The 25,940-nt window shown below is 46.2% G+C and overlaps 1 protein-coding gene across 5 annotated transcripts in view; it reads left to right on the top strand.

The window, feature by feature from the left end:
- Positions 1-25,940, top strand: part of DAO (D-amino acid oxidase) — a 102,180-nt gene that overhangs the window by 51,372 nt on the left and 24,868 nt on the right. For 4 of the 5 annotated variants that reach the window (XM_069759709.1, XM_069759728.1, XM_069759717.1 and 1 more), the window contains 6 exons: positions 3,575-3,787; positions 4,375-4,489; positions 5,209-5,285; positions 18,029-18,094; positions 20,705-20,759; positions 20,845-20,949. In XM_069759709.1, the coding sequence (XP_069615810.1) occupies positions 3,594-3,787; positions 4,375-4,489; positions 5,209-5,285; positions 18,029-18,094; positions 20,705-20,759; positions 20,845-20,949 (612 nt within the window). In that variant the 5' untranslated portion in view covers positions 3,575-3,593. Of the gene's footprint in view, positions 1-2,190; positions 2,296-3,574; positions 3,788-4,374; positions 4,490-5,208; positions 5,286-18,028; positions 18,095-20,704; positions 20,760-20,844; positions 20,950-25,940 lie in introns of those variants that run through there. The other variant, XM_069759702.1, reaches the window with a different exon arrangement.

Here is a 25,940-nt window from a genome sequence, read left to right as displayed (position 1 = left end):
ATCCATGTTTTAGCTACTACCTCATGCTGTCCTCTACTATATTATAATACTGTACTATAATATCGCTTATTGTACAAGAATACGGTGAACCCAGACATAAGAGGGGTTTGCCCTCTTGCCAAACAAACACCAGCCACTTTCATAGTTCCTCATAGTAAAATAGACACAGAAGCAGTCCCAATTTACACCTTGTATAGAAGGGCAGCAGACAATAAGCCCTGTCCAAATGTGAGGCCACATTTAGTAGAAATAGTTATAGCAAACAAAATATTCAATAGTATGCTAATATACCCCTCCATAACACAAATGTGGGATAAGCTGGTTGAAGCCACTTTCAACACAGTTGACCACTGCCTCCTACTACAGATCCTCTCCTCCTTTGGCATTAAAGACCTTGCCCTATCCTGGATCTCCTCATATCTTTCCAACCTCACATTATTATTATTATTTATTTATATAGCACCATTAATTCCATGGTGCTGTACATGAGAAAGGGGTTACATACAGGGTTATAGATATCATTTACAGTACACAAATTTATGATGACAGACTGGTACAGAGGGGAGAGGAACCTGTCCTTTGCGGACTTACATTCTACGTGATACTGGGGAAGAGACAGAAGGTCGGGGATGCGGCAGCTCTGGTGGTGGTGAGGTGGCAGCTCGGGTGGTTGGTGAGGCGGCAGCTCGGGCGGTTGGTGAGACATTCAGCGTCTCCCACTGCCACACTACCTTCTTATCCCAACCTCTCAATGTTGGAGTCCCCCAAGGCTCTGTTCTAGGACCCTTACTCTTCTCAATCTATACATGTGGCCTGGGACAACTCATAAGGTCCCATGGATTACAGTACCACATTTATACTGATGACATTCAGATCTACCTCTCTGGCCCAGACGTCACCTCTCTGCTGTCCAGAATCCCGGATTGTCTATCAGCCATATCCTTCTTCTCCTCCTCTCACTTCCTCAAACTCAGTGTGGACAAATCTGAACTCATCATCTTTCCTCCATCTCATAGATCTTCCTCTTGTGACCTATCTAGCGCAATTAACGACATCACGCTTTCCCCCGTACCGGCAGTCCGCTTCCTCGGAGTAACCCTTGACTCTGCCCTGTCCTTCAAACTGCACATCCAAGCTCTTTCCACCTCCTGTCGCCTCCAGCTCAAAAATATCTCCAGAATCTGTCCTTTCCTCAATCCTAAATCTACTAAAATGCTTGTGCATGCCCTCATCATCTCCTGCCTTGACTACTGCAACATCCTTTTCTGTGGCCTCCCTGCTAACACCCTTGCACCTTTCCAGTCCATCCTTAACTCTGCTGCCCGACTAATTCATCTCTCTCCTCTGCTTCTCCCCTCTGCAAATCTCTTCACTGGCTCCCATTCCCTCAGCGTATCCAGTTCAAATTACTAATACCGACCTACAAAGCCATCCACAACCTGTCTCCTCCATATATCTCTGAACTAATCTCCAGATATCTTCCCTCACGTGATCTCCGGTCCTCCCAAGCCCTCCTTCTCTCCTCCACACTTATTCGCTCCTCATCCAACCGCCTCCAAGACTTCTCCCGAATATCCCCCATCCTCTGGAATTCTTTGCCCCAACACGTCCAACTATCAACCACATTTGGATCCTTCAGACGGAACCTGAAAACCCACCTCTTCAGGAAAGCCTACAGCCTGCACTGACCCTGCTGCCGCCTCATCACTATCGAAGCTACCGCCTCACCAACACCGGAGCTACCGCCTCACCAACACCGGAGCTCCTGCAACCCTCATCCTACTGTCTCCTTCCCCATAATCCTGTAGAATGTAAACCCGCAAGGGCAGGGTCCTCACCCCTCTGTATCAGTCTGTAATTGTTAGTTTGTTTACTGTAAGCGATATCTGTAATTTGTATGTTACCCCTTCTCATGTACAGCACCATGGAATTAATGGTGCTATATAAATAATAATAATAACACTACGCTGTAATACAGTGTATTCACACAGAATCAGACAGTGCTTGTCACTGATGTCCCCAAAAAGTGCCTGCTACAGATTGTCCCCGTATCGCCTCATTACAGGCGCACTTTTCTCCTACAGCGCAGGCTGTCGTTTTTCTTTCAGCCACTGTAGTGCTGCAGACAGTGGCCCCTTTGTGCTGATACCATAGAGTAACACAACTGAAAATGAAACTTAGCAGAGACACTTCCTTGTGCTCAGCTGCTCGCTGTTCGCCTGTGGGAAGCTGAACTTATTCATTTGGAGCCATGTTCTGGAAAGGTGCTTCTTCCTGTCTGGTTCACACTGCCAGGTACTGCTTTCTTAGGCTACGTTCACACTAGCGTTCGGCTAGTGTGCGTCGCGCTAGCGTCGGGCGACGCAGCGGCGACGCACGCGTCATGCGCCCCTATGTTTAACATGGGGGACGCATGCGTTTTTGCTTGTTGCGTTTTCCGACACGTGCGTCTTTTTTTACGCTAGCGTCGGACCAAGAAAACGCAACAAGTTGCATTTTTCTTGCGTCCGATTTTCGTCAAAAAACGACACACGCGTCGAAAAACGCAGCGTTTTTGCGTGCAAACCGTTTTTCGGTGCATTTTGCGTCGCGTCGCCGACGCAGCGACGCACAACGCTAGTGTGAACGTAGCCTTACATTGTTCTATGCCACACTGTATGCCTATAATATTAGCCTGGTATTTCAGTGCCTAACAATGTAACATCACAACATTATTACAGTTTAAAGGAACAGTACAGCTTAAAATCAACTTACCATGCACAAGTTAGTCATGTCTACAGTTACAGAGCTAAGGGCTTGTTTACAGGAGATAGCTTTGTAGTTGCTATCGGCAACCACACTTCTTCAATGCAACCTATTTTTTTTTTCACTTCATTTCTTGTTTAAAAGGAACATATTATGTGAGAAAAGCACTTATTAACCTGCAAATATAGGGTTAATCTGCAGGTTAGTATTCTGACACAGAGTGGCGCCCACAATAAAGACCCATACTGCTGGGGGGAAAAGAATTTCATTCAACCCAGCAGCGTTCAGGCCTCAGTCATAGGGTTGGTGCCGGCACGGCTTCGGTCACCGCTCTGTGTATAGAGAGCAGCTGCTGTAACCGTGCCACAGGCACTGACTGACAGCAGCTCAGCATTAGGGTCGGCTATTAATGATGAATGTGTTATCCGAGCATGCTCGTGTGCTAACCGAGTGTCTTCAGCGTGCTTGAAAAATATGTTCGAGTCCCCGCTCCTGCATGTCTCTGCTCGACAGCCGCAACACATGCAGGGATTGCCGGTTTGCTAGCAAAACATGCAGGCACGAGGACTCAAACATATTATTCGAGCACCAACTTCAAATGCAGAACCGGTGCGAAATGGCTGTGCTGCACATTGTCACACATTTACTGACTGACTATCTCAGTTTGGCTACAAGGCGCATTAGCTACTAGATATTCCTGCATAATCGAAGATGGTTTGTATGGCACAATACTGTATTCTCAAGAGACAAGTATGGGTAATACATTAATAAGTTCTGCTTTTGGATCTGTATTTTTCAGCCTTTACCTATTCTGTGCTTTGTCCTGCAGGGTAGTAATTGCCAGGAACATGCATGTGGCAGTAATAGGAGCTGGAGTGGTTGGACTCTCCACAGCCCTATGTATTCACAACCAGTACCATCATTTGGTACATCCTCTAAAGATTGAGGTGTATGCAGACAAGTTTACCCCACTCACCACTAGTGATGGAGCAGCAGGCCTGTGGCAACCATATTTATATGACAATGGAAACAAGCAGGAGACGTAAGTTCTTTTAACTCTCTCATTCCTATATTTCATTTTGTAGAAACACAGATATGGGTGTCATTTTAGTAACTATTCCTGCAGAAGCATTTACTCCTTGGTGCAAATAATTTACCAAGTATGACCCCCCCCCTTCCCGCAAGAGACAATGGCATTTTTAAGCCTATTAAAAAAACACTCAGAATTTCATATTTTTATTCAAGTTCCTTTTGTATTTTTTGTAGCCATTTGGGGTTTTTTTTATACATCTTTCTGCCCTGTAGAGAGGCATATGGGCAAAAAAAGCAGATAAAAAAATACACAGAATATGCAGTGAATAAAGCCAAGCACCTAAAATGATAATATACCACACAATACCTTCATTATTTGTAGGGGCTTTTTCTAATTTTTGGAAAAAATGCATTTTTTACTTCTGCACTGAACACAGAAAGATCAGTCGTGTTACTGTATTCACATGCAGGAGTAATGATGTGCTGTTATGGTAGCGATACATAAGAAGATAATTATGTATAATAAATAATCATTTGTTTTTTTTTATATGAAATGTTTCCTCGTATTTATCATGCTTAATGTTTTTTGTTTTTAAGTCAATGGAGCAAGGAAACTTTTGACTATTTGATAAAATTTGTACATTCTGAGGATGCCCAGGACATGGGGATATTTCTGCAGTCTGGATACAATTTGTTGAAAGAACCAGCACCTGTACGTAATGAGAAAGTGTTATAGCTTTTAGCTGTAGTTATCTATAAAAAATATACACTGGATATGAATGTATTCTTCTACATAAAGACTGGACAAGAGGCATTAATATAGGATAACGGTATGTTCACACAACATTCTTTTTTTCCATTGATCAAAAACTGCACATTTTTCAAGCAGAAACATGTTTATTTTTGTCCTAAAACGTTTTTTTTTAACACCTGGAAAAAAATGCCATGTGAATCGACTGTGGGGGGGTAAAGGAAATGCTGTGAGGAGCTCACAATGAAGATTGTGTCTATACAGCATATTGTAAAAAAAAAAAACCACATTAGTTGGAATGGAACCATTATACTGCTTATGTGATACCATTTCAGCAGGCTCGTTTTGTCCTCGGTAGCACAGATCCTTTTTACACTTGACTGGAAAATGTGCTGCCGAGAATGGTGATCTTTTGTGCAGCAAGATCATTTCACTAATAAATTATTACTGTTCTGTCTACTTGGAACCACCACTAGAGGGAGTGTAGGAGCTTACTGCATACTGGTAAGCAGACTCAATAATACAGTATGCTTCCATTAGGTTCCATCCTTCTACTAACTGTGGCTGGAGGCTGCCATAATAGTATATCTTACATTAATCTTTATACAGCCATATGTGCTCCTTGTGACTAAAATGTAACTTTACGCTGTTTATCACACCTGTGTTTTCTATTTTTACAGGATCCATCATGGAAAGATGATGTCCTTGGCTTTCGACACCTTACACCAAAAGAATTGGAATTATTTCCTGGATACAGGTTTGTTAGTCTTCTAAAACAACGTATCAAATAGCTAAGCAAAATTGATTCTTCACATTATAAAATCTTGCTTTCTCTCATTCCTGTCAAGCATCATACCGCTCAAACATCTCTGCAATGTATTATTTTATATTTATATATTACCATATATGTGTATCTTATATAATATGTACCTTGTAATGTCTTCACATCCTGTTCCGTCCAGATGTGTTCGGATCCCAGAATTCCAAGCGGCAGAAGTTCACTGACCGCCATATTGAAACACCCAAGTGATGGGTGTCTCAATATGGAAATTGCTGGTAGTACCAGTCTCTTACGCGTTACCACCAGCGGAACACCGTCGCACTACACACACACACACTGTATACGCCGTACGTACCACACACACACACACTGTATATGCTGTACACAGCCTCTTGCGCGGTACCACCAGCGGAACACCGTCGCACCACACACACAAACACAAACTGGATACGCCGTACGCACCATACACACACAAAAACACACACTGTATATGCCGTACACACTACACACACACACACTGTACACGCCGTATGCACGACACACACTCAGTATATGCCGTACGCACCACACACACACACTGTATACACCGTACGCAGTGGAACACCGTCGCGAACATGCCGCCGCCGGGGTCAGCCGAATTATTCACTGACTACTGCCATCTTTGTACAGGAAAAGCGCATTCGCAGTTTTAATGTAACCGCCGCTATCTGTCTGCACAAAGATGGCGGCGGTCTGATTTACTGCGCCTGCGCGAATTCCGAGCAGGCGCAGTGAATCATTCAGGTGATCCTGGTGGCAGATGTTCGACGTGTCTACAGGCAGAGGAAGCCGGTCACATTAAGGGGTTTTCCCACAAACGAAAGTTCATTTTAAAAATTGTCTGTGTCTGACCGTGTACGGAGCATACCACATCTCCTGGGCAGGGAAGGAAACAAAAGACAATACTGATTTTACAGCAGGGGATCACAGAGGATTAATTTTGTGAGGTAAAATATTTCACTGACTGTTTTTGAACAATATTTTACCTCACAAAATGTATCCTCTGCGATCTCCTGCTGTAATGTCAGTATTGTCTTTTGCTTCCTCCCCTGCCCAGGAGCTGTGGTATGCTCTGTACACCGTCAGACACAGACAATTTTTAAAATTTCGTTGGTGGGAAAACCCCTTTAAAAAGCAAATATCAACACCAACATGGCTCCTCCTAAAAAGTACACCGATGACAATGAAAGGAAAGCAGCAAAGGTACACACAGGTACAAACGAGAGAACACATGAGGGAAGAAAAATAAGAAAAATATGAATGGCACAGAGAAAAAACGCTCTTAGTACTCACTGTTAAAGGATGAATAAACTCTGAATCACAGACACCTTCCAGAAACCTTCACCTTGCTGGAGGTGCTTGCTGTGAAAAAAGTGCATGAAAAGACAAGGTATTGCTATTACCAGGTGCTTGACCCGTGGAAGCTCTTATTGCGCGAAACGGCCGTCGTCCTGTTTCATTTGCCTGCATAATCTGCACTTGTTTACCTTGTCCATGATTTTTATTAAGCAATAAAGGACTAAGGTTGTTTTTTCACCAATATATGGAGTGCTGCTGCTGTTTTTCTTGTTTCTTTGGACATGAGGGAAGAAGACAGCACAGTGGTCAAAGAAGAGATGACATGAGAGGAGAAGACAGCAGATGGGGAAGAGAGAAAGCAGACAGGGGTTAAAGAGACAAAGCACAGGGGGAGACAGCTCAAACGGGACAGCACATGAGGGAAGAACACAGCACAGGAAGGAGAAAGACAGCAGACAAGGGGGATAGCACATGGGGTAGACAGGTCAAAGAAGAGAGCACAGATGGGAGAAGTCAACACATGGAGAAAGAGAGTGGATAGGTGGGTGGGCACATGGGGGGAGAGATTCTCAATGGTGCAAAGCCTGCCCCCATCGTGACATTACCGCCCTCCCGATGCAATAGCATCGGGCCTCCATCTAGTTACATGAATAAATATAGAATGAATCTTGTTTTACACTGCACGATTATCGTTAAGGAGTGTTCCTAGTATTGCTCATTTCTCGATAATCGAGCAGTGTAACCAGGTTGTCAACCACTCGACGAAACTGTGAAATTATTTTTTCAGCTGACTTAAAAATCATCGTTCTCGGCCGCACATTGTCATCTGATTTACGATTTATTACTGATCATTCAGTGCACACAAATGCAGTCTGTCGAAACAGGCAATGAAATGACCGCCAATTAGCAAAGTAGCTGATTGACAGTCCAATTCCAGAGCAGTACTAGTACGGCGCATGTCGGGAAGGGGTTAACGTTGAAGCTGGGCGGTGTAAACTGAATACTGCTACCTTTTTCAGGTAATCAGAGAGGATGTTAGACTAAAATACTCAGCTGTTCTGAACTCTGGTTGCTGATGATGCTTTTCTTTTGAGTGGGTGGGTTTCAACCAAGTCTGGGACAAGGTATTTTGGTGGCCTAGGCAGATGAAGCTGATGGCGCCCCTACCTCCACCCCTGTGAACATTCAGCACCAAAGTACAGGAATGGGTCAGACACTAAGGTTAAAGGACCCCTAAAGTACCCCCTCTTTTTCACCTAAAAATACCAGCAAAAGTAAAAAGAAGTTATGTATTTTATGGGTGAGGCTCAACAGGGAGTGTGTTTTCCAAGTTATATGTAGAATCATTCATTGCCTGCAGACCATTTACACAAGGGACAAAATAGTGATGTTCATCCCTGACATCATATATTTTATATGTCGGAACCAAGGAAATTAATATGACTTAACTATAATGGGGGCTTTTTCAATTAAAGTGTCCAGCATTTAGCAGATGCCCTAATCGAAGCTAAATAGACCCCATAATAGACAAAGGGATACGGATACGTATGATTGTTTTTAAAAAAGCAATCCTCCTCCTCCTCTTCCTCCGCCTATCAAAATTTGTATTCCCTATAACTCCCATTATGTCCTTAACAATGGTTAGCAGGCCTGGATTTAGGGGCCTGGGCCACCCACCAAGCGGGGGCCTCCCACCAATATAGGGATAAATATCTCAAAACATGTAAAGTACACGTCTCTTTTTGTGAACTGTTAATGATAAGGAACATTTAACAAAAGAGAAACTATTGAAAGTGTAAGGACCTGGCTACGATCCTACATCTCAGTGGCTGGTGCAGAGCGGCAGAGTCATGGCACCTGACCTGCATCAGCATCCACTGACCTGGTTAGCCTAGCCAGACTTCCTTAGTACCCTCCCTGTACCTAATGCTTAGCTTATGGCATGCGGCAGCCTTCTGAGATCCCAACAGAAGCTTTTAGGCGCTACCTATTCAGCTATATGATCGCTCCCTCAGATTAGATCAGATGGAGTTTGTTCAGCTACCTTCGAGGAAGGAGGTGGAGCCACAATGTCGGCGTGAGAAGATGATTCTCCACCATGGAGAGCGGCAGGACTTCACTCTGGATCTTCAGTCACTTAAGATCCAGAGGTGAAGTAGTTCAGTCTTCACAGTGTCACAGTGGGTGAGTATGATCTCTGTCTGTCTGTGTGTCTGTCTGTCTGTTTGTTTGTCTGTGTGTGTGTCTGTCTGTGTATCAATCACATCATCAATCAAGTCAGTTTAGCAACACAGGTGATGTGATGCGAGGGACCTGGTACGAACCCCCAACGTTGGCTTGGGCGGGCTACAAGACGTGTATCCTGACCCGGAATTCTGCCACACCAACGGGTTTTTATTCAGGTCTGAAAAACAAAGCATTTCTTATAACAAGATTAATAGCCGTCTCCATTGGAGGCAGTCTCTGTAAAAGCCTCCGTTGTAAAACCAGTAGGAAGCACCTTTAAGAAGGTGCAAACTATTTACAAGACAGTGTGTGAACCATTCACTGTCCATGATTCAAATGTTCTTTAAAATAAAGCAACTTGTGCAAAACTGATGCAAACTCCTGGGATCCTCCTGGAACTGAGGACCCCTTTAAAAAATAACCCTGGACGGGTTCAGAACCTTGTAAAACAGCAGCAAAAAGAATGTTTAGTAACTATTTACTGTCAGTTCAAATTTCTTCTATTGTAACTCTGGAGGTAGCACTGGTGGAGGTAGTCCTTTTGGGTACTGGTGGCTACCAAGTGCTACATATGGGATCCCTCACTCCAGATGGGGGTCTGAATGCCCACTGAGTTCTTTTCTGGAGTAACCTTGGCACAGGTTACCATTGGAGTTGGTTCCGTAGTTACCGCAGTTTCTGTGGTGGTAACAGTACACACGGTGGTTCTGGTAAAGGTGTAGGTAGGAGTGACAGTAGTGGTGGTTGTAGTGGCAGTTGTCTTAACACAAGGTGGCGCTGTTGTGACATTAGACGGCATAGCAGGGATTTTAGTGTGGTATGTCATAGGGCCTCTTTGCTTGTGCACATTCAGGGCAAACCATCCCTTTTCACCAAAGTGCCTGGTGTAGGTGACACTGTCTCCTGGATACAGGTCTCTATCTGGATGTCCTTCCCAGAGATGAGATTCTACGTCTTTCCTGTTTATGAAAATTTCGGTGTATAGTCCCTGTTCTTTGATAAAGCCCCATCCTCCTTGCAGCTTAAAGGTGACCACTGTGCCCTGCCTACGCGGGGCCTGGTTAGCAGTGCGGTCCTTGCGGGCCTGGGCTTTAACCTGTAGATCCCGCTTGTCAAAGGCTCTACGCTGGGCCTGATGTTTTTCCTCCCACTTGCGGGCGAGCTGGGACTGGTAGTCCTCCCAACTTAGAACTTCCACGGTTTCTCCTTTCTGCTTCTCCGCCTCGGGAACCCCATAAAGTCTGGTCTGGGATTCACCCAGTGGTACACAGTCCGCTCTGCGTATAGCTCACCCGGCAGGGTGGTGGGTGCAATTGGGGCCTTCATGAATTGCTCCATTCCCGTGGCCTGGTCCCAAGGCTCAAGACGCTGGAGCTGGTGAGTACCGCGGGGAGGTGGCGCTGCTACAGGGCCTATCAGCAGTTCTTCGGTCACCGGGGCAGGGTCGGCATCCTTACCTGCCGCATCGGTGTCTTCGGTACCGGCTGGTTTCACTGGCGGCGGCGTCTGCAGTGGTGTCGGAGGTGGCACTGGTAGATCTTCCGCAGGCGTCACTTGGCATGGGGCCTTTGCGCTCAGCCGCATCTATAGGAGCTGATCGATTAACTCCTCCTCGCTGGCCTGCAAGAGGTCAGGGCTGCGGTGTCCCTCCAGGTGGCTGGGGGAGTCATCGGCCTCTACCCCACAGTCTGGTTCCGGACTGCTGGCTATGGCATCCTCCACGTGGCTGGCTCCTTCCTCGTCCTTTTCCTGCTCTCTTCTCCGGGGGCGGTTTCTATTCCTTTGTCTCCGGCCGCCATTGAGGATCAGGAGGCGGATCTCGGCTGCTGACAGACACGTCCTCAAGGTACAGAGATATTTAGACTGGGCGGTCATTTTTCGCACTTCTCAGTTCGTTCACGCCCACAACGACACGCCCTTCTTCTCCTGCGCTCCTCGTGGCGCTGTAATGGCGGCAATTTTGGCGGGAATTTTTGGCGGTCTTTTGCAATACACAGTCCTTTAGTAAATCACAGTTCAAGCACAATTCTGGCACAGTTCTTAGGCGCACATGACCTGATTTTTCAGGCTTTAGTAGATCCTGTTCGTGACGCCAAAGATTTGGAGAGCCCCCGTGGGCAGTGGGGTACTCGGTACCGGGTCCTTCGGTTCTCAGAGGGATGTCACGGCGGCTGACCCGGTCCGTGGCCCTCGGGAGGTCCGTTGTATTAGGGGGAAAGGTCTTTAAAGGGATAGAGTTTATGTTCGTGACGCCACCTGTGGTATTCGGTCAGGGTGACCGACACTGCTTAGGGGTCCACTGGGGTGATGTTATGGCAGCCAGATGGTATACCTTCTCACAGGTGAAGTGTGTCCCCAGAGCTTCCCAGGGTGTAGATGGTGGATGGTGTGAGGTGCCGTGAAGAACGAGGACACAAGGTTGCAGTCTCTTTACCTTTTACTGAAGGTTTCAGCATCCACAGTCCAGAGCACCAGATCACAGGGCAGGCAGAGTCCGGCCGATTTGGAGGCAAATCCAAATCCCCTTATCCAGGTAGAAGTCAGTAGCCTTCCTCAAGCGTCTGGGTGTTTTAGTACCTTATTGCTGAGCCTCTCATAAGGTCCTCACAACGATTGTAGATATTCTAGATGTTGTGTCTCTCTCTGTCCCCCAGATGGATAGGACAAACCCGTATGACCGGTGGAGTGAGCTTTTTACAGAGACTCTATTATGCCCCAGCCTCTCGTGGTTGCCACCTTGCCTCCTGGGTATAGGGCGGGCAGGTAACATGAAATTAGCTGTCCTGCCGATCTCTGGAGCAAAGCATAAGGAACTTTGCTCCCTCGATGTTCTGGCTACCTGGATCCTGCGCCTCAGAAGGAGGCAGCCTGTGTAGGGCAGAACTCCTTCTGGTTTCCTCTCCTTTTGCTATGACTTCTTCTCACTCTCTACAATACAGTTCTCTGTTCGTGTCTCTTTCTGGAAGCTGCCGCACGTGGGGCAGGCGCAGCTCCGTGTCCTTCTGTCTAGGCCTCTGACAGGATCCCTCCCCTGTCAGGGACCAACTACCTGAGCGGAGCTCAGATAGCAACTGCCTGAGCGAAGCCCAGTCAGTATCTGCCTAACTTCCTATCCAGGCCACCAGTTTTACCTAATTGTGAAGAGTGCCCTAATAAATAGGAGCATAGCTCCCCCTGGTGGACTGGAGTGCGAAATGTGTTGTGTGTTGGTGTTACCTGACAAAAAGATCTCCTTTATTGCCTCAAAATGTAACATCACTCCCCCCTAGAGGAGAACGATATTACTGCAATGACCAGGACCCTGGGGTGCTGCATATACACTTTATACAGCCCCTCAGCCTCTATTCTATATACAGCCAGCACAGCAACAACCTCTGATATATACAGGTAAACAGCCTCTGATATATACAGCCCTGCAACAGACCCTCATATATATATACAGCCCAGCAGCAGCCCCTCATATATATACAGCCCAGCGGTTTGAAGCAGAAGGACTGTTAAAACAAATTAAGCAGCTTGAAATTGGTATTAACACCACCTTCTGGAATGATATTCTGCAAAGAACAGATCCTACTAGTAAAAATCTACAACACGCAAAACTCAATCTAAACACTGCTGTGGCGTCACTGACCAGCTTAAAAAACTATGTCACATCAAAGCGTGACTCCTTCAAAATTTATGAGAAGCAAGGTGAAGAGCTGTCTGGTTCATCCGAGTATGTTCCAACTTATTCACAGACGAGCCAAAAGATATTAGCACTGAACTTTTCATGTACAAGGAAAAGGGTGTGCAGGACACTTTCCCAAATATTGAGATAGCTCTAAGGATATATCTAATTTTGATGGTAGCAAACTGCAGTGGTTAGCGTTCCTTCTCAAAACTCAAATTAGTTGAAAACCTATTAAGGACATCCATGAAGCAGGAACAACTTGTAAATTTGGGATCATGAGCATCAAGTCAGATATACTGCATGAATTGGACTTTAGTGACATCATTAGTGATTTTGCAGCACGAAAATCAAGGAAAGTGCCTGGATTGTAAAAAATAAATTATTTTACCTGAATTACTCTGCGTAAATGATTTTTGTAAATAAACCTGCGTTCATTTCATTTTGTGTTTTTGCATTACATATTGCAACATCTTGAAAAATGGGCCTTCCTCCAAAATGGGCCCCAGGACACCCACCTCTTACATCCGGCCCTGATGGTAAAGAGATGCTGTGAGCTTTTGCTATCAGTCTTTATCAGACTGCTGAACATACAGGAACCACAGTACTGAGGAGACATAGTATCAACAAGTAAACATTTCAGTCTAGGTATCTTATGGGTGATCTCTTCTCTGATTGAGTCATTTTTTTCTTTTCATATACATGTTGTTCAGACGCCATTAGGACTTTTCTTATCCACAGCTCTTCTATGCAGACTTCCCTCTTCTCACACACGGTGCCTTTTAAAACTAAGGCTACGTTCACATTTGCGCCGCTCCCGGCTGCGTCGGGCGCAGCCGCGGCGATGCACGCGCCATGCGCCCCTATATTTAACATGGGGGCGCATGGACATGCGTTGCATTTGCGTTTTGCGACGCATGCGTCGCTGCAGCGCATGCGTCAGGGCGCAGGGAACGCTGCATGATGCAGTTTTTCCTGCGCCCAAAACCATGCAAAAAGAGACGCATGCGTCGCAAAACGCAGCGTTTGTGCATGCGTTCATGTTTGCGTTGTGCGTTGCGTCGCCGACGCAGTGCCGCACAACGCAAATGTGAACGTAGCCTAAGAGGGTTATTATAATGCCCTCTGCATAAAAATATCTGCCAAATTAAGACTCCTATAGTATATGACTCCACACTGTCCTCCTTAATGAGCTACACCTACCACACTGTCTGTCATTATCAGCTATAACCACCACATCATCTACCCTTATAAACCACGGTCTATACCATGGCTGCCTGCCCCTCTCTAGTTTTCGCATAAACTCTCTATATCTCCACACTGCGCCCCACTGCCATGCTAACCTCTCTCCATACTGGACCCCCATTTCATTCCGGCCCCTCTCCATATCCATTATGTGCCCCTTTTCACACTATCCGTTCATACTGCACACCACATTGTCCTCTCTAAACTAGTATCCTCTCCTCACACAGTTCCCTTACACCAGGGGTGGGGAACCTCAGGCCCCAGGGCCATAACCTCCATGACCTTTTATCAGGCCCCCCGAGCAGATTCTCAGGGACCGCATTCTTGGGCAAGGAGCTATATTTTGATTGCCACAAGCTGATTATTTTCTTCTTGCTCTGTTAGCGCACACACATAGTGTTCACTGCTGAACATTGAAGGGCATTCAATTAAAGATAATGCCCTGACACCAGTGCCAGAGTCAGGATGTACTTTGTGGGGAAGTTTGTACGGGCCCTGAAGGATGGTATAAATATCCAAATGGCCCTTTGCAGAAAAAAGATTCCCCACCCCTGCCTTACACGGTATGATGGTGACCACAGCCATCCATACAGTGTGATATCCACAACATCCTCCCAATATACACTGTGATATCCACCACAGCCCCAATACACAGTATGATGTCCCTCAAAGCCCCTATACAGTATGATTCCCCCCACAGCCCCTTATACAATAATGCTCCCTACATATCCTATGTAGTATGCTGTCCCCCACAGCTTCCGGTATAATATTCCCCAGTCTCCTATATAATATGATGTTCCCCACATCCCTTCTTGTGAGAGCCCCCACAGCCAGCCCCTCATATATCCCCCACACCCAGCGTCTCTTATGTCCCCCACAGCCAGACCTAAATATGTCCCCTCAGCAAGCCTTTCATATGTACCTCACATCTAGCCCCTCTTATGTCCCCCACAGCCAGCTCCTCTTATTTCCCCACAGCCAGCCCCTCTCATGTCCCCCAACAGCCAGCCCCTCTTATGTCCTCCACAGCCAGCCCCTTTTATGTCTTCCACAGCCAGCCCCTCATATGTCCCTGCAGTCAGCGTTACATATGTCAACCACATCCAGCCCCTCTTATGTCCCAACAGCCATCTCCTCTAATGTTCCCCACAGCCAGCCCCTCTTATGTCCCCACAGTCAACCCCTCTTATGATCCCCACAGACAGCCCCTCTTATGTCCCCCACAGCCAGCCCCTATTATGTCTCCCACAGCCAGCCCCTCTAATGTCCCCCACAGCCATCTCATCTTATGTTCCCCACAGCCAGCCCCCTTATGTCCGCCACAGCCAGCCCCTCTTATGTCCCCCCACAGCCAGCTCCTCTTATGTCTCCCACAGCCAGCCCCTCTCATGTCCCCAACAGCCATCCCCTCTTATGTCCCCCACAGCCAGCTCCTCTTATGTCTCCCACAGCCAGCCCCTCTCATGAACCCCACAGGCAGCCCCTCTTATGTCCCCCACAGCCAGCCCTAATATGTCACCGCAGTTAGCCTTTTATATGTGCCCCAAATCCAGCCATTTTGTCCCCCACACATCCAGCCCCTCTCATGTCCTGTACATTCAGCCCCACTTATGTTCCCCACAGCCAGCCCCACTTATGTACATAACAGCCAGCCTCTCTTATGTCCCCCACAGCCAGCCCCTCTCATGTCCCCAACAGCCAGCCCCTCTTATGTCCTCCACAGCCAGTCTCTCTTATGTGCCCCACAGCCAGCCCTAATATGTCACCGCAGTCAGCCTTTCATATGTCCCCAAATCCAGCCCCTATTTTGTCCCCCACACATCCAGACCCTCTTTTGTCCCCCACATCTGCAGCGCCCCAGAGTCCTGGTCATTGCAGTAATGTTATTCTTCCACCAGGGGGAGTGATGTTACGTCTGAAGGCAATGAAGGAGATCTTCTGTCCAGGTATCACAACCACAATACACACTTCACACTCCAGGCCGCCAGGGGGAGCCATGCTTGCTTCTATCTATTAGGGCACTCCTCACAATTAGGTAAAACTGGTAGTCTGGACAGAAAGTCAGAAGGAGGAGAAGAGAGCAGATGGAAGATCTGTGGGAGAATGAGGGTTCACGGAGCTGCGCCTGCCCCACGTTCGGCAGCATCCAAAGAAAGAGACATTGAAAGGAATTGTGTTGCAGTGAGTGAGAAACAAAGTCATAGCAAAGGAGAGGAACATCAGGGGGAGACCAGCTAGAAGCAGGCTGCCTCCTTCTGAAGCGCAGTACCGGTAGCCAGAACACCAAGGGAGTAAGGATCTCTATGCTTTACTTCAGAGACTGGCAGGACAGTTGATTCCACGTTGGCTGCCCGACCATATACCCAGGAGGCATGGTGGCAACTTGTGGGGGCCGGGGCATCTCTAGGGTCCCTATAAAAAGCCTCAGGCCATCAGTCATACGGGTTTGTCCTATCCGTCAGGGGGACAGAGAGAAAGAGACTTAACACCTACGATAGTTGTGAGGACCTCACCGAGGAGCTCAGCAGGGGGGAACTACAACACTCAGGCGCTAGAGGAAGGCTTTTGAATAACACCTGGATAAGGGGACTCTGGATTTACCTTCAGACCGGCCAGACTCTGCCTACCCAGTGGTCCCTACCCTGGACTGTGGATGCTGAAGCCTTCAGTAAAGGTAAAGAGACTGCAACCTTGTGTCCTCGTTATTCACTGCGCCTTACATCATCCACCATCTACACTCTGGGAAGCCCTGGGGACATACTTCACCTGTGGGAAGGTATACCATCTAGCTGCCATAACATCACCCCAGCGGACCCCTAAGCAGCATCGGTCACCCTGACCGAATACCACAGGTGGCGTCACAAACATTTCCCCTTTCTCCCAATTTACAACGGACGTCCCGAGGGCCACGGACCGGGTCAGCCACCGTGACATCCCGCTGAGAACCGAAGGGCCCGGTACCAAGTTCCCCTAACCCTTGGGGGCGATCCACATCCAGCCCCTCTTATGTTCCCCACAGCCAGCCCCACTTATGTACCCCACAACCAGCCTCTCTTATGTTCTCCACATCAAGCCCTTCATATTTCTCCCCATTCATTGGCAAAATATCATGAAAAAAAGGCTTATACTCATCTAATCCAGGCTCCCTTTACTTCACAGCCGCCATCTCCTTTTCTTTCCTGTGCAACAGTGAATACTGGATGACGTCACTGTATCTAATGTCCCCTACGTCTGCCATCTGCAACAGAGTGCAGGCCATAAGTGGCCTGCATTCTGCTAGAGTTCGCGGCAGGACACTGCTCCCCTGTTTGCCCACGCCCCAGCCATCACTGTGCTGAATGCCTGCGGCAGTAGCAAGGGGCTGAGCAGCCGCAGGCATTCAGCTATGCCACTTTCATTTTTCTCCCCAAGTGCTCCCCGCTTGGGGAGACAGGAAGCAGATCTCCCTGTTACCTCTGATCTTAATGGTTTGGAGATACACTATATTACATTTAGGCAGGACATACAAAAAGCAATTCCATGTGTTTCATATTGGCCATGATATGAAAAGAACACAATATACAGAAATGGTGTAAATATTATAAAGGGGTTCTGCACATGCAACAAAACCTAATGACACAGGCCCCAATTTGACTCTACGTTTAGTAAATCATTCCCCACTTTATTTGCACCATATCAACTCAGACAGAGAGGGGAATGTTATAAAGTACAAGGTACGCACAGCTGAAAACAAGTAACATCCAAAAAAAAAAAAAAAAAAGTGCTTTTACCCAGTGTTTGTGGTTGTAGGCGTAATGATTGTCTGATGTGTCGCTCCTTATTTCTGCTCAGAGCAATATCAAGTCTGTTGTAGAAAATGAGCGCCATCTAGTGGATAATGGGAGGCATTGTTATTTATTTATTTGTTTTTTTTAAATCCCCCCTTATATTTAAAAAATATAAGTTTATCCCTTCAGTACCAGAAAAAAAGTTTTTACCATAATGCATTTAGCTGTACAGGTGCACAGATATGAAATTTTGGTATAAATCCAACACATTTCTCCAATAATCATGGAAATCAGATATGTAAATGTTTGATACTGAGGGCAAATCGGGTTTCAGAATTTATAACTATTTTATTGCTGGGTCCATTAGTCCTTTTATTAAACAAATTTCTGCTTTTTGGGGATAAAGACAAATGGGACACAATGGACCCTTTGCAGTATATGTTCAATAACTGTTATATTACATTATTTAATTACAGCTATGGGTGGTTCAACACTGCGCTGATGATTGAAGGGAAGAGCTACTTACCATGGATGACCAAAAAGTAAGCTCCAAAAATATTACTGTCTTGTGTATTGCGTTAAGGATATTTACGTACAGGGCAATGTATATATCGTAAATTCCTTTTCATACAATGCATTATTAGTGTGCTGAGTATATTTTGGAAACCCTAATGCTTGTTTTCCACCACAACTTGCCCCAGTGTGTGTATTGTGCTGTAGGTTTTCCTAAGGCCAGTCTCACACGTCCAGATATTTCCGGTACCGGAAGAAACTGTCCTGGAGTTATCCGTCTCCGTGTGTGCACGTAGGCCATCCGTGTGTCATCCGTGTGCTTTCCGTGTTTCTCGTCCGTATGCTGTCCGTGTGTCCATGTATTGAAACAATTTGTTTCAATTTTAACCCTATGACTTTAAAAAAGCACACGGACAGCACATGGACAACACACGGACGGCATCCGTGTGCGGTACGTATTTCCATGCACCCATTGACTTTAATGGGTTCGTGTGATCCGTGCGCTCCCACGAACACTGACATGTCTCCGTGTTTTGCACACGGACACACGGTCTGTGAAAACATGCTGACATCTGCAGAGACACATTTATTTTAAAGTGTCTACGTGTGTCAGTGTCTCCGGTACGTGAGGAAACTGTCACCATACGTACCAAAACAACTGACGTGTGAAACCGGCCTTTAGCTGAATTTAGACGTCGGTATATGCCACATTCGGGATCAGAAACCCGGGCCAATCTGTGCATGGCGGTCCATACTCTGACCATATTTCACTGATATCTAATTTTGCCCTAAACTGAATCTGACAGATGATTCACGATGCCAGAATCGAAGGCAGCGTGAATCATATATTGATTCCATCATTGCAGCATGGTATGTTTTATGCTGAAGCACTGTGGCACTTTAGAGTAAAACATACATTTAAAAACTGAGTCGGGGACCGTGTGGCTTGGGTGACTAATCCAAGGGGCTAGTCCCAGGCAACATCCTCCCTGCCCTACTCCCCTTGCAGTCAAAGCAAACAGGAAAAAGAATGGTGATTCAAGGATTTATGTTCTCTAGATCTTTATTGATACAACGCCTTTCGAAGCCGGTTTGACTCCATCAAGTATAGGAACACTCTACCAGATGAAGAAGTCAACCCGACTTCGAAACACATTGTATAAAGAAAGATCCAGAGACCGCGCACCCTTGTTCTCACTCTGTATCAGCACCTAGGAATCGCCACTCTTTTTGCTGTTTGGTTTAAATATGTTTCTTCCCACCGGTATATGGGTCAGCGGACAGAGCAGCAGCCCTTCATTCATAAAATTACAGAGTCGGGTTACAACCTAGGCAGACAAGCATACACAATCCTTTTCTTTTATGTGTCCCATATTGAGGATAACACACTTGTAGCACCTTTCCCCTTTTTTTCACTACTCTTCTTGAATGACAGGTCTCCTCCGTATACACACATGTGCAGTGGACTGACATAAATGCTGCATCATTCATGCATTCTCTTCTTTGCAGTGACCTATCTTTTTTTCCCTGTACCTGCTTATTTCTTTATTGCCAGGATGATTTCTTTACATTACAATTAAGAATAGGCAACATAAATATATTCCCATATACAAACCTAATCAGATACGCTTGTACCAAAAAGTGTCTTTCAATAAAGAGAATCTGTTAAGACCATTTTACTAATCGATCAATAAAAGATGACATTTGTAGTAATATGTTGTGTAATTGCTGAAAAATCAAGCATTGAAAACATTTTAAGCTAGCCAGGAAGTGCATGGGAGGTATGTAAAAGAGCTCAGATTGCAGTGACACACCCCTGAGGAGCTTCCAGGCTTAGTTATTTTTCAGATATGGTATATTTAATTACTAAAAGGCATCTATCATTTGTATAGTTGTAAGGCTACGTTCACATTAGCGTTGCATCGCATGCGACGCATGCGTCATGCGCCCCTATATTTAACATGGGGGCGCATGGACATGCGTTGTCTTGCTCTTTGTGACGCATGCGTCATTTTTGGCGCAAGCGTCAGGACGCAGCAAGTTGCATTTTTTTTGTGTCCAAAAGCAAGCCAAAAATGGACTCATGCGTCACAAAACCATGCGTTTTTGCATGCATTTTGCATGCGTTGTGCGTTGCGTCGCCGACGCAACACACAACAACGCAAATGTGAACGTAGCCTTATGTGGCCTATACTGACATATAACTAGTTTGATTTGTAAAATCCTCCTGACAGATTCCCTTTAAAGGGAACCTGTCACCTGAATTTGGCGGGACTGGTTTTGGGTCATATGGGCGGAGTTTTCGGGTGTTTGATTCACCCTTTCCTTACCCGCTGGCTGCATGCTGGCTGCAATATTGGATTGAAGTTCATTCTCTGTCCTCCATAGTACATGGCTGCACAAGGCAAGATTGCTTTGCGCAGACGTGTACTATGGAGGACAGAGAATGAACTTCAATCCAATATTGCAGCCAGCGGGTAAGGAAAGGGTGAATCAAACACCCGAAAACTCCGCCCATATGACCCAAAACCAGTCCCGCCAAATTCAGGTGACAGAGTCCCTTTAAATATTGTGTTTGCTGAAGAGATGCAGAATTAGCAATGTGCCTTTGCCTCATTCTGTCTGGAATTATTCTGTAGATTAGAAGAGCGAGGAGTCAAGCTTATCCACAAGACTGTCAAAAGCTTTGATGAGGTAACTTTACTATTAGCACTGTATGAGCCATCGTAAAATGTGCAACAAGATGAGGATATCGATGGTTCTTGTGTCTAATCCCCAGCTGGCGGCACTAGGGGCAGATGTCATCATTAACTGCTCAGGCATACGTTCCGGGCAGCTGCAGCCTGATCCAGAATTAAAACCCGGAAGAGGACAAATCATAAAGGCAAGTGTGATACATTGTGATCTAATGGTAGTTGTCCCTTTTCACGTGTTCTTTAACTTCTTCATTATTTTTTGCTTTCATTTTTTCAGCTTTGCATTGCTAGAGCTGCAACTTTTTTATTTCGCCATTAACATAGCTGCACGATCGCTTTTTTTTTTCAGAACTAGTTTTATTTTCTAATAACATCTATTAATGTATCATATGATAAAAATGTTTTGCAAAAATTCTTTTGGGGGGAAAAATGGAAGAAAAACAGCAATTTCAGAGTTTGTTTTAGGTTTGTTTTTTATTTAGTTCACTGTGTGGATTATTTAAAATATTTTTTCACTTTCAAAAAAATAGCCCCAAATGATTGGATACTTGAAAAAACCAAACCCATCAGGTACTCAGCTTCTCTGTGATCCGCACCTTTGCTCTGGTCGCTGTGTTTTGCCTGCAGCACACATCACCGTTGCAGCTAATCACTGATCTCAGTCAGCAGCTTGTGACGTGTATATTAGCAGAGCCTCTGAGCTCAGTGATTGGCTGAATTGGTGATGTGCACTATAATTGGGAAGTCGTCCCTGCAACCAAAACACAGAGACCAGAGCTGTAGTGGGGAGCCAGCTTTGGACCAGGAGAGACTATCCTTGTTTGTCTTTCTTTTACAAGTATCCAATCATTTGGAGAACATTTTTATTTTTTTGTATGTATTTTTGGGTGTATAGAGCTACTCATAAGTCATATATGGAAATTCTCTTCATAACAGCTTGATAGACCAGTTACTAATGTAATAAACTAGCAGACAGTTGTGAGCCACACATCTTGAGCCGACGAGCCACTTGAGGATCCCGAGCCATAGCTTAGGGACCCCTGCATTAGACTGTGATCTAAACACATCGATATCGGCAGGTTCAGCTGACATTAGTCTAATGTGTATGGGGCCCTTTAGTTGCAGGAATCTTTGTCATTAAAGTGAATCTGTCATCGGGTTTTTGCTGCTTTATCTGAAAACAGCATAATGTATAAAAAGAGACCTTGATTCCAATGATGTATCACTTAGTTTACAGGGTACAGTAGATGTGACAATCAGAGTTCTTAGATGTATCATGCTGAGAAAGCTGCTCCCACCCACATCAGGCTCTTTTTGTAAATAGTCTATTGATTGACAATTAGCTGCTTATCACATCAGGGGGCAGAGCTGGACAACTTGGCAAGAGGGAGCTAGTCAGGGCAATGATAATGTCATGACAGATGGGGGCCTTAAGATTACCTCATCTGGTTATACGAATTCCTGCACTTATTAGAACTGTTTTACCATCCTATTAAACAGTGCAAGTTTCCTTGCTGTCATGGCAATCAGGTTAATTGATCTCCTGGAGCTTGCCATCCTGAATTGTCTCAGCTGTTCTGTGTTGGCCTCTCCCCTCTAGTATACTGTATGTGCTCTCCACTGGCACTTTGGAGTTGCCAGTGATAGTTCTTTTTCCTGGTTTGAAGGTAGGTGGAAGGAGAAAGTTCAGTGTTTGGAGTTAGTGGTTGGAGAGTTTTTCTGGAGATAACTGTGTAGAGTTTGTTTGCATATTTATACTTATTCTCTCACACTTGGTTTCACCTTCCTACACCTCCTGTTTCCCACTCTGTTGTTTTATGAGTGTATTTGTATTATTGTAGTTTTCTTTTCTCCCTATCTGTTTACCTCTGTCTGTCTGGTTAGTGTTTTCCTATACACTTCGGCCCCTCAGCTCCCTGGGTGGGGGAGGGATCAGATAAGGGTTAAGTTAGGAACACATATAGGAACAAGAACCCATCATCTCCACCTTCAGGAGTAATCCAGGGAACAGGGTGTCACGGCCGCATCTTCTGCGGCCGTGCCTGCTGCTGGGATCACCACCGCTATCCACGCTCATACTTACCTACTGCGGCGTGCTCCTCCTGTCGCTTCTGCGGTCGGGTCTGCCGCCGCCATCTCCGCTCATACTTACCAGTTTTGGCATGCTCCTCTTGCAGGCGCGCTCTCTCCCTCAGTCTTCTTCGCTCCCTGGTTCTCGTCGTGTGCGCGTGCGCACCGCCCACTCCAGTTCTCCTCTGCGCACGCACACTTCCTCTTTGTGATTTACAGATGCTCTGTATCTCATCTCTGTCTTCCTGGAGGACCATGACCCGGAAGTTCCCCAGCATGCCATATATTTAAGGTAACTCCTTCCTTCGCTCCTTGCCTGTCTGTCATTTGTGTTCCTTTGACTCAGGTCCACTTTCGTCTTGTGCTGCCTGTTCTGAGTCTCCGCTCTGACCAGTCAGTTCAGTTTCTCTGCCCTTCCCAGGCTTCCTTATCTCCTCGTCCAGTCCAGTTCTCCCAGTGTACTCTCTGTATCCGGTCTGGTGCCTCCGTCCTGCTTTGCTTCCTTTGTGTCTTCTCCTTCCCTGTGCTCCTCTGGTCCTGTCTGTTCTCTACATATATCAAACTATACCACATCTTACCCCGCTCTGTCCGTCCTACGTCCAGCTTCTCTGTTTAGTATTTCCTATTGCCTGTGTCCGGGTTCCAGCTTCTGCCGCAATAGTCTCCCTTGGGCCTGCCCCTTATGCTCCCTGTATAGGGGGTGGTCCACCTGGTCAGCTTGCCTTTGGGAGGTTCGTTGTCGTGGATCTTCGGGTCCACACCCGGAGTTTCAAAAGATCTTACAGAACAGACAGGCCATGGAACCCGCTGGTACCTCGACTCCTACCCAGAAGGAACTATTGTTCCTTAGGGAGAATCAGTCTAGGATAATGTCCTTTTTGAAAACCTTGGAATCTCATCTCTCATCCCTGTAGGCTTCCTGGGAGCGCTTCGCAGTTGGCAAGTCTCCAACAGGAGCTGGCCCAACAGCGGGACACTCAAGCTCATATTCTAAACTTTATGGCTTCTGTGGATGATCGTCTTCGCGCCCTCCAATCTTCTGCCCCCCGTTTCTCCTCAGGCCTCGGCTGCTCACCCACTTCACCGTCTGGCTAAACCTCCTCACTACAGTGGGGATCCTAAATTGTGTAGAGGGTTTTTAAATCAATGCCAGCTTAATTTTGAGTTACTTCCTATGCAGTATTCTACTGACGGCTCTAAAGTGGCTTTTGTAATCTCTCACTTAGAGGGTGAGGCCTTGGTGTGGGTTAATCCCCTCTGGGAGCTGGATGAACCCCTGGTTTCTCAACTCTCCACCTTCTTTGATACTTTTGCAAAGTATTTGATGAACCGGGTCGTTTGGCTTCCACCACGATTCTCTGTTCAACCTTCAACAAGGTACACTTATGGTGGGCCAATACGCCATCCAGTTTCGCACCCTTTCATCCGAATTAGGATGGAATAATGAGGCTTGGGTGGGAGCCTTCTGGCGGGGTCTTTCTTCTCGTATTAAGGATGAGTTGGCGGGTCGTGATGCTCCGACTTCTTTGGAGGATCTCATCTCGTTGGCAACCCGCATTGGCTGACGTTTTCAAGAACGTTCTCGAGAATCCACTAGAGAGAGGAGATTTCCTCGACTTCCTCCTGTTTCTCCTAATTCTTCCCGTCTTCGGTCTGAGTCTTCTTCTGCTAATTCTGCCCCAGAACCCATCCAGGTGGATCATCTTAAGCCTATGGAACTACATCGGAAAGAGAGACTTACTCAAGGTCTCTGTTTCTATTGTGGTAGTGCGTCTCATCTCTTGCGTTCCTGTCCTTTGAGGCCGGGAAATGCCTCCACCTAGGGCATGTAAGAGAGATCTCCCTAGGTATCCCTAAACCCTCTCAACCCCTCACTCTTTCTGATCTTTTACAAATGGGTAATAAACGTTTCTCTGACTCTGCTTATAAAGATTCCTGGGAAGCCAGGAACTTTATCCAACTCGAGGTGGTTAGGAGATTGCAGATTCCGGTCAGGTCCCTGGAGACTCCACGACAGATTGCGTCAGTCAATGGCCAACCTCTGCGGGAGTCCGATACGTTGATAACTGAAGAGTTGGAGCTTCAAATTGGAATCCTGCATCGTGAGAAGATCGTCTTTTATGTCCTGCCCTCTTTATCCCACACATTTCTTCTTGGACTTCCTTGGTTGAGGACTCACGAGCCTAGTATTGACAGCGTTGGGGACTCTTCTGCCAAAATAACTGTCTGCTTCCTGTTTTGCCAAGAATACCTTCTCATCCTATTTCGGTGTCTTCAAATTTACCTTCTTCGTATTTGTCTTTCCTGAATGACTACAATAAGAAAGAAGCAGAGACTTTACCTCCGCATCGACCCTACGACTGCCTAACTGATCTTGTTCTGGGCTCTATTCCTCCCCGAGGTCTAACCTACCCGTTGTCTCCTACCGAGACTCAAGCCATGACTGAATACGTCCAGGAGAATTTATCCAAAGGTTTTATTCGCAAATCCTCCTCCCCGGCAGGTGTGGGATTTTTCTTCGTTAAGAAGAAGCATGGGTCCCTTCGTCCTTGTATAGATTACTGTTGTGAATTCTGTGGCAGAGCTCCCTCCTGTGGTCACAAGTGGTACTTCGGCTGATTCTGTCTATGAGCTTCCGTTGGTGGATGTGAGTGGTACTGCGGCTTCTGAGTTTCCTTCCTCAGGTGATGTGGTGAAGTCGTTAGGTGCTGCTCTATTTAACTCCACCTAGTGCTTTGCTCCTGGCCTCCAGTCAATGTTCTAGTATTGGTCTTGCTTCCTCCTGGATCGTTCCTGTGGCCTGTCTTCCTGCATAAGCTAAGTTTTGCTTGTGTTATTTTTGTTTGCTATTTTTTCTGTCCAGCTTGCTTAATTGGTTTTTCTTGCTTGCTGGAAGCTCTGGGACGCAGAGGGAGCACCTCCGTACCGTTAGTTGGTGCGGAGGGTCTTTTTGCCCCCTTTGCGTGCCTGCGTGGTTGTTTGTAGGGTTTTGTGTTGACCGCAAAGCAATCTTTTCTATCCTCGGTCTGTTCAGTAAGTTGGGCCTCACTTTGCTAAATCTATTTCATCTCTGCGTTTGTATTTTCATCTCAACTCACAGTCATTATAT

Source organism: Ranitomeya imitator, chromosome 1 (genome assembly GCF_032444005.1).
Source record: "Ranitomeya imitator isolate aRanImi1 chromosome 1, aRanImi1.pri, whole genome shotgun sequence".
In the NCBI taxonomy this organism is placed as follows: Eukaryota; Metazoa; Chordata; class Amphibia; order Anura; family Dendrobatidae; genus Ranitomeya; species Ranitomeya imitator.
This window is presented reverse-complemented; position numbering and strand designations above follow the sequence as displayed.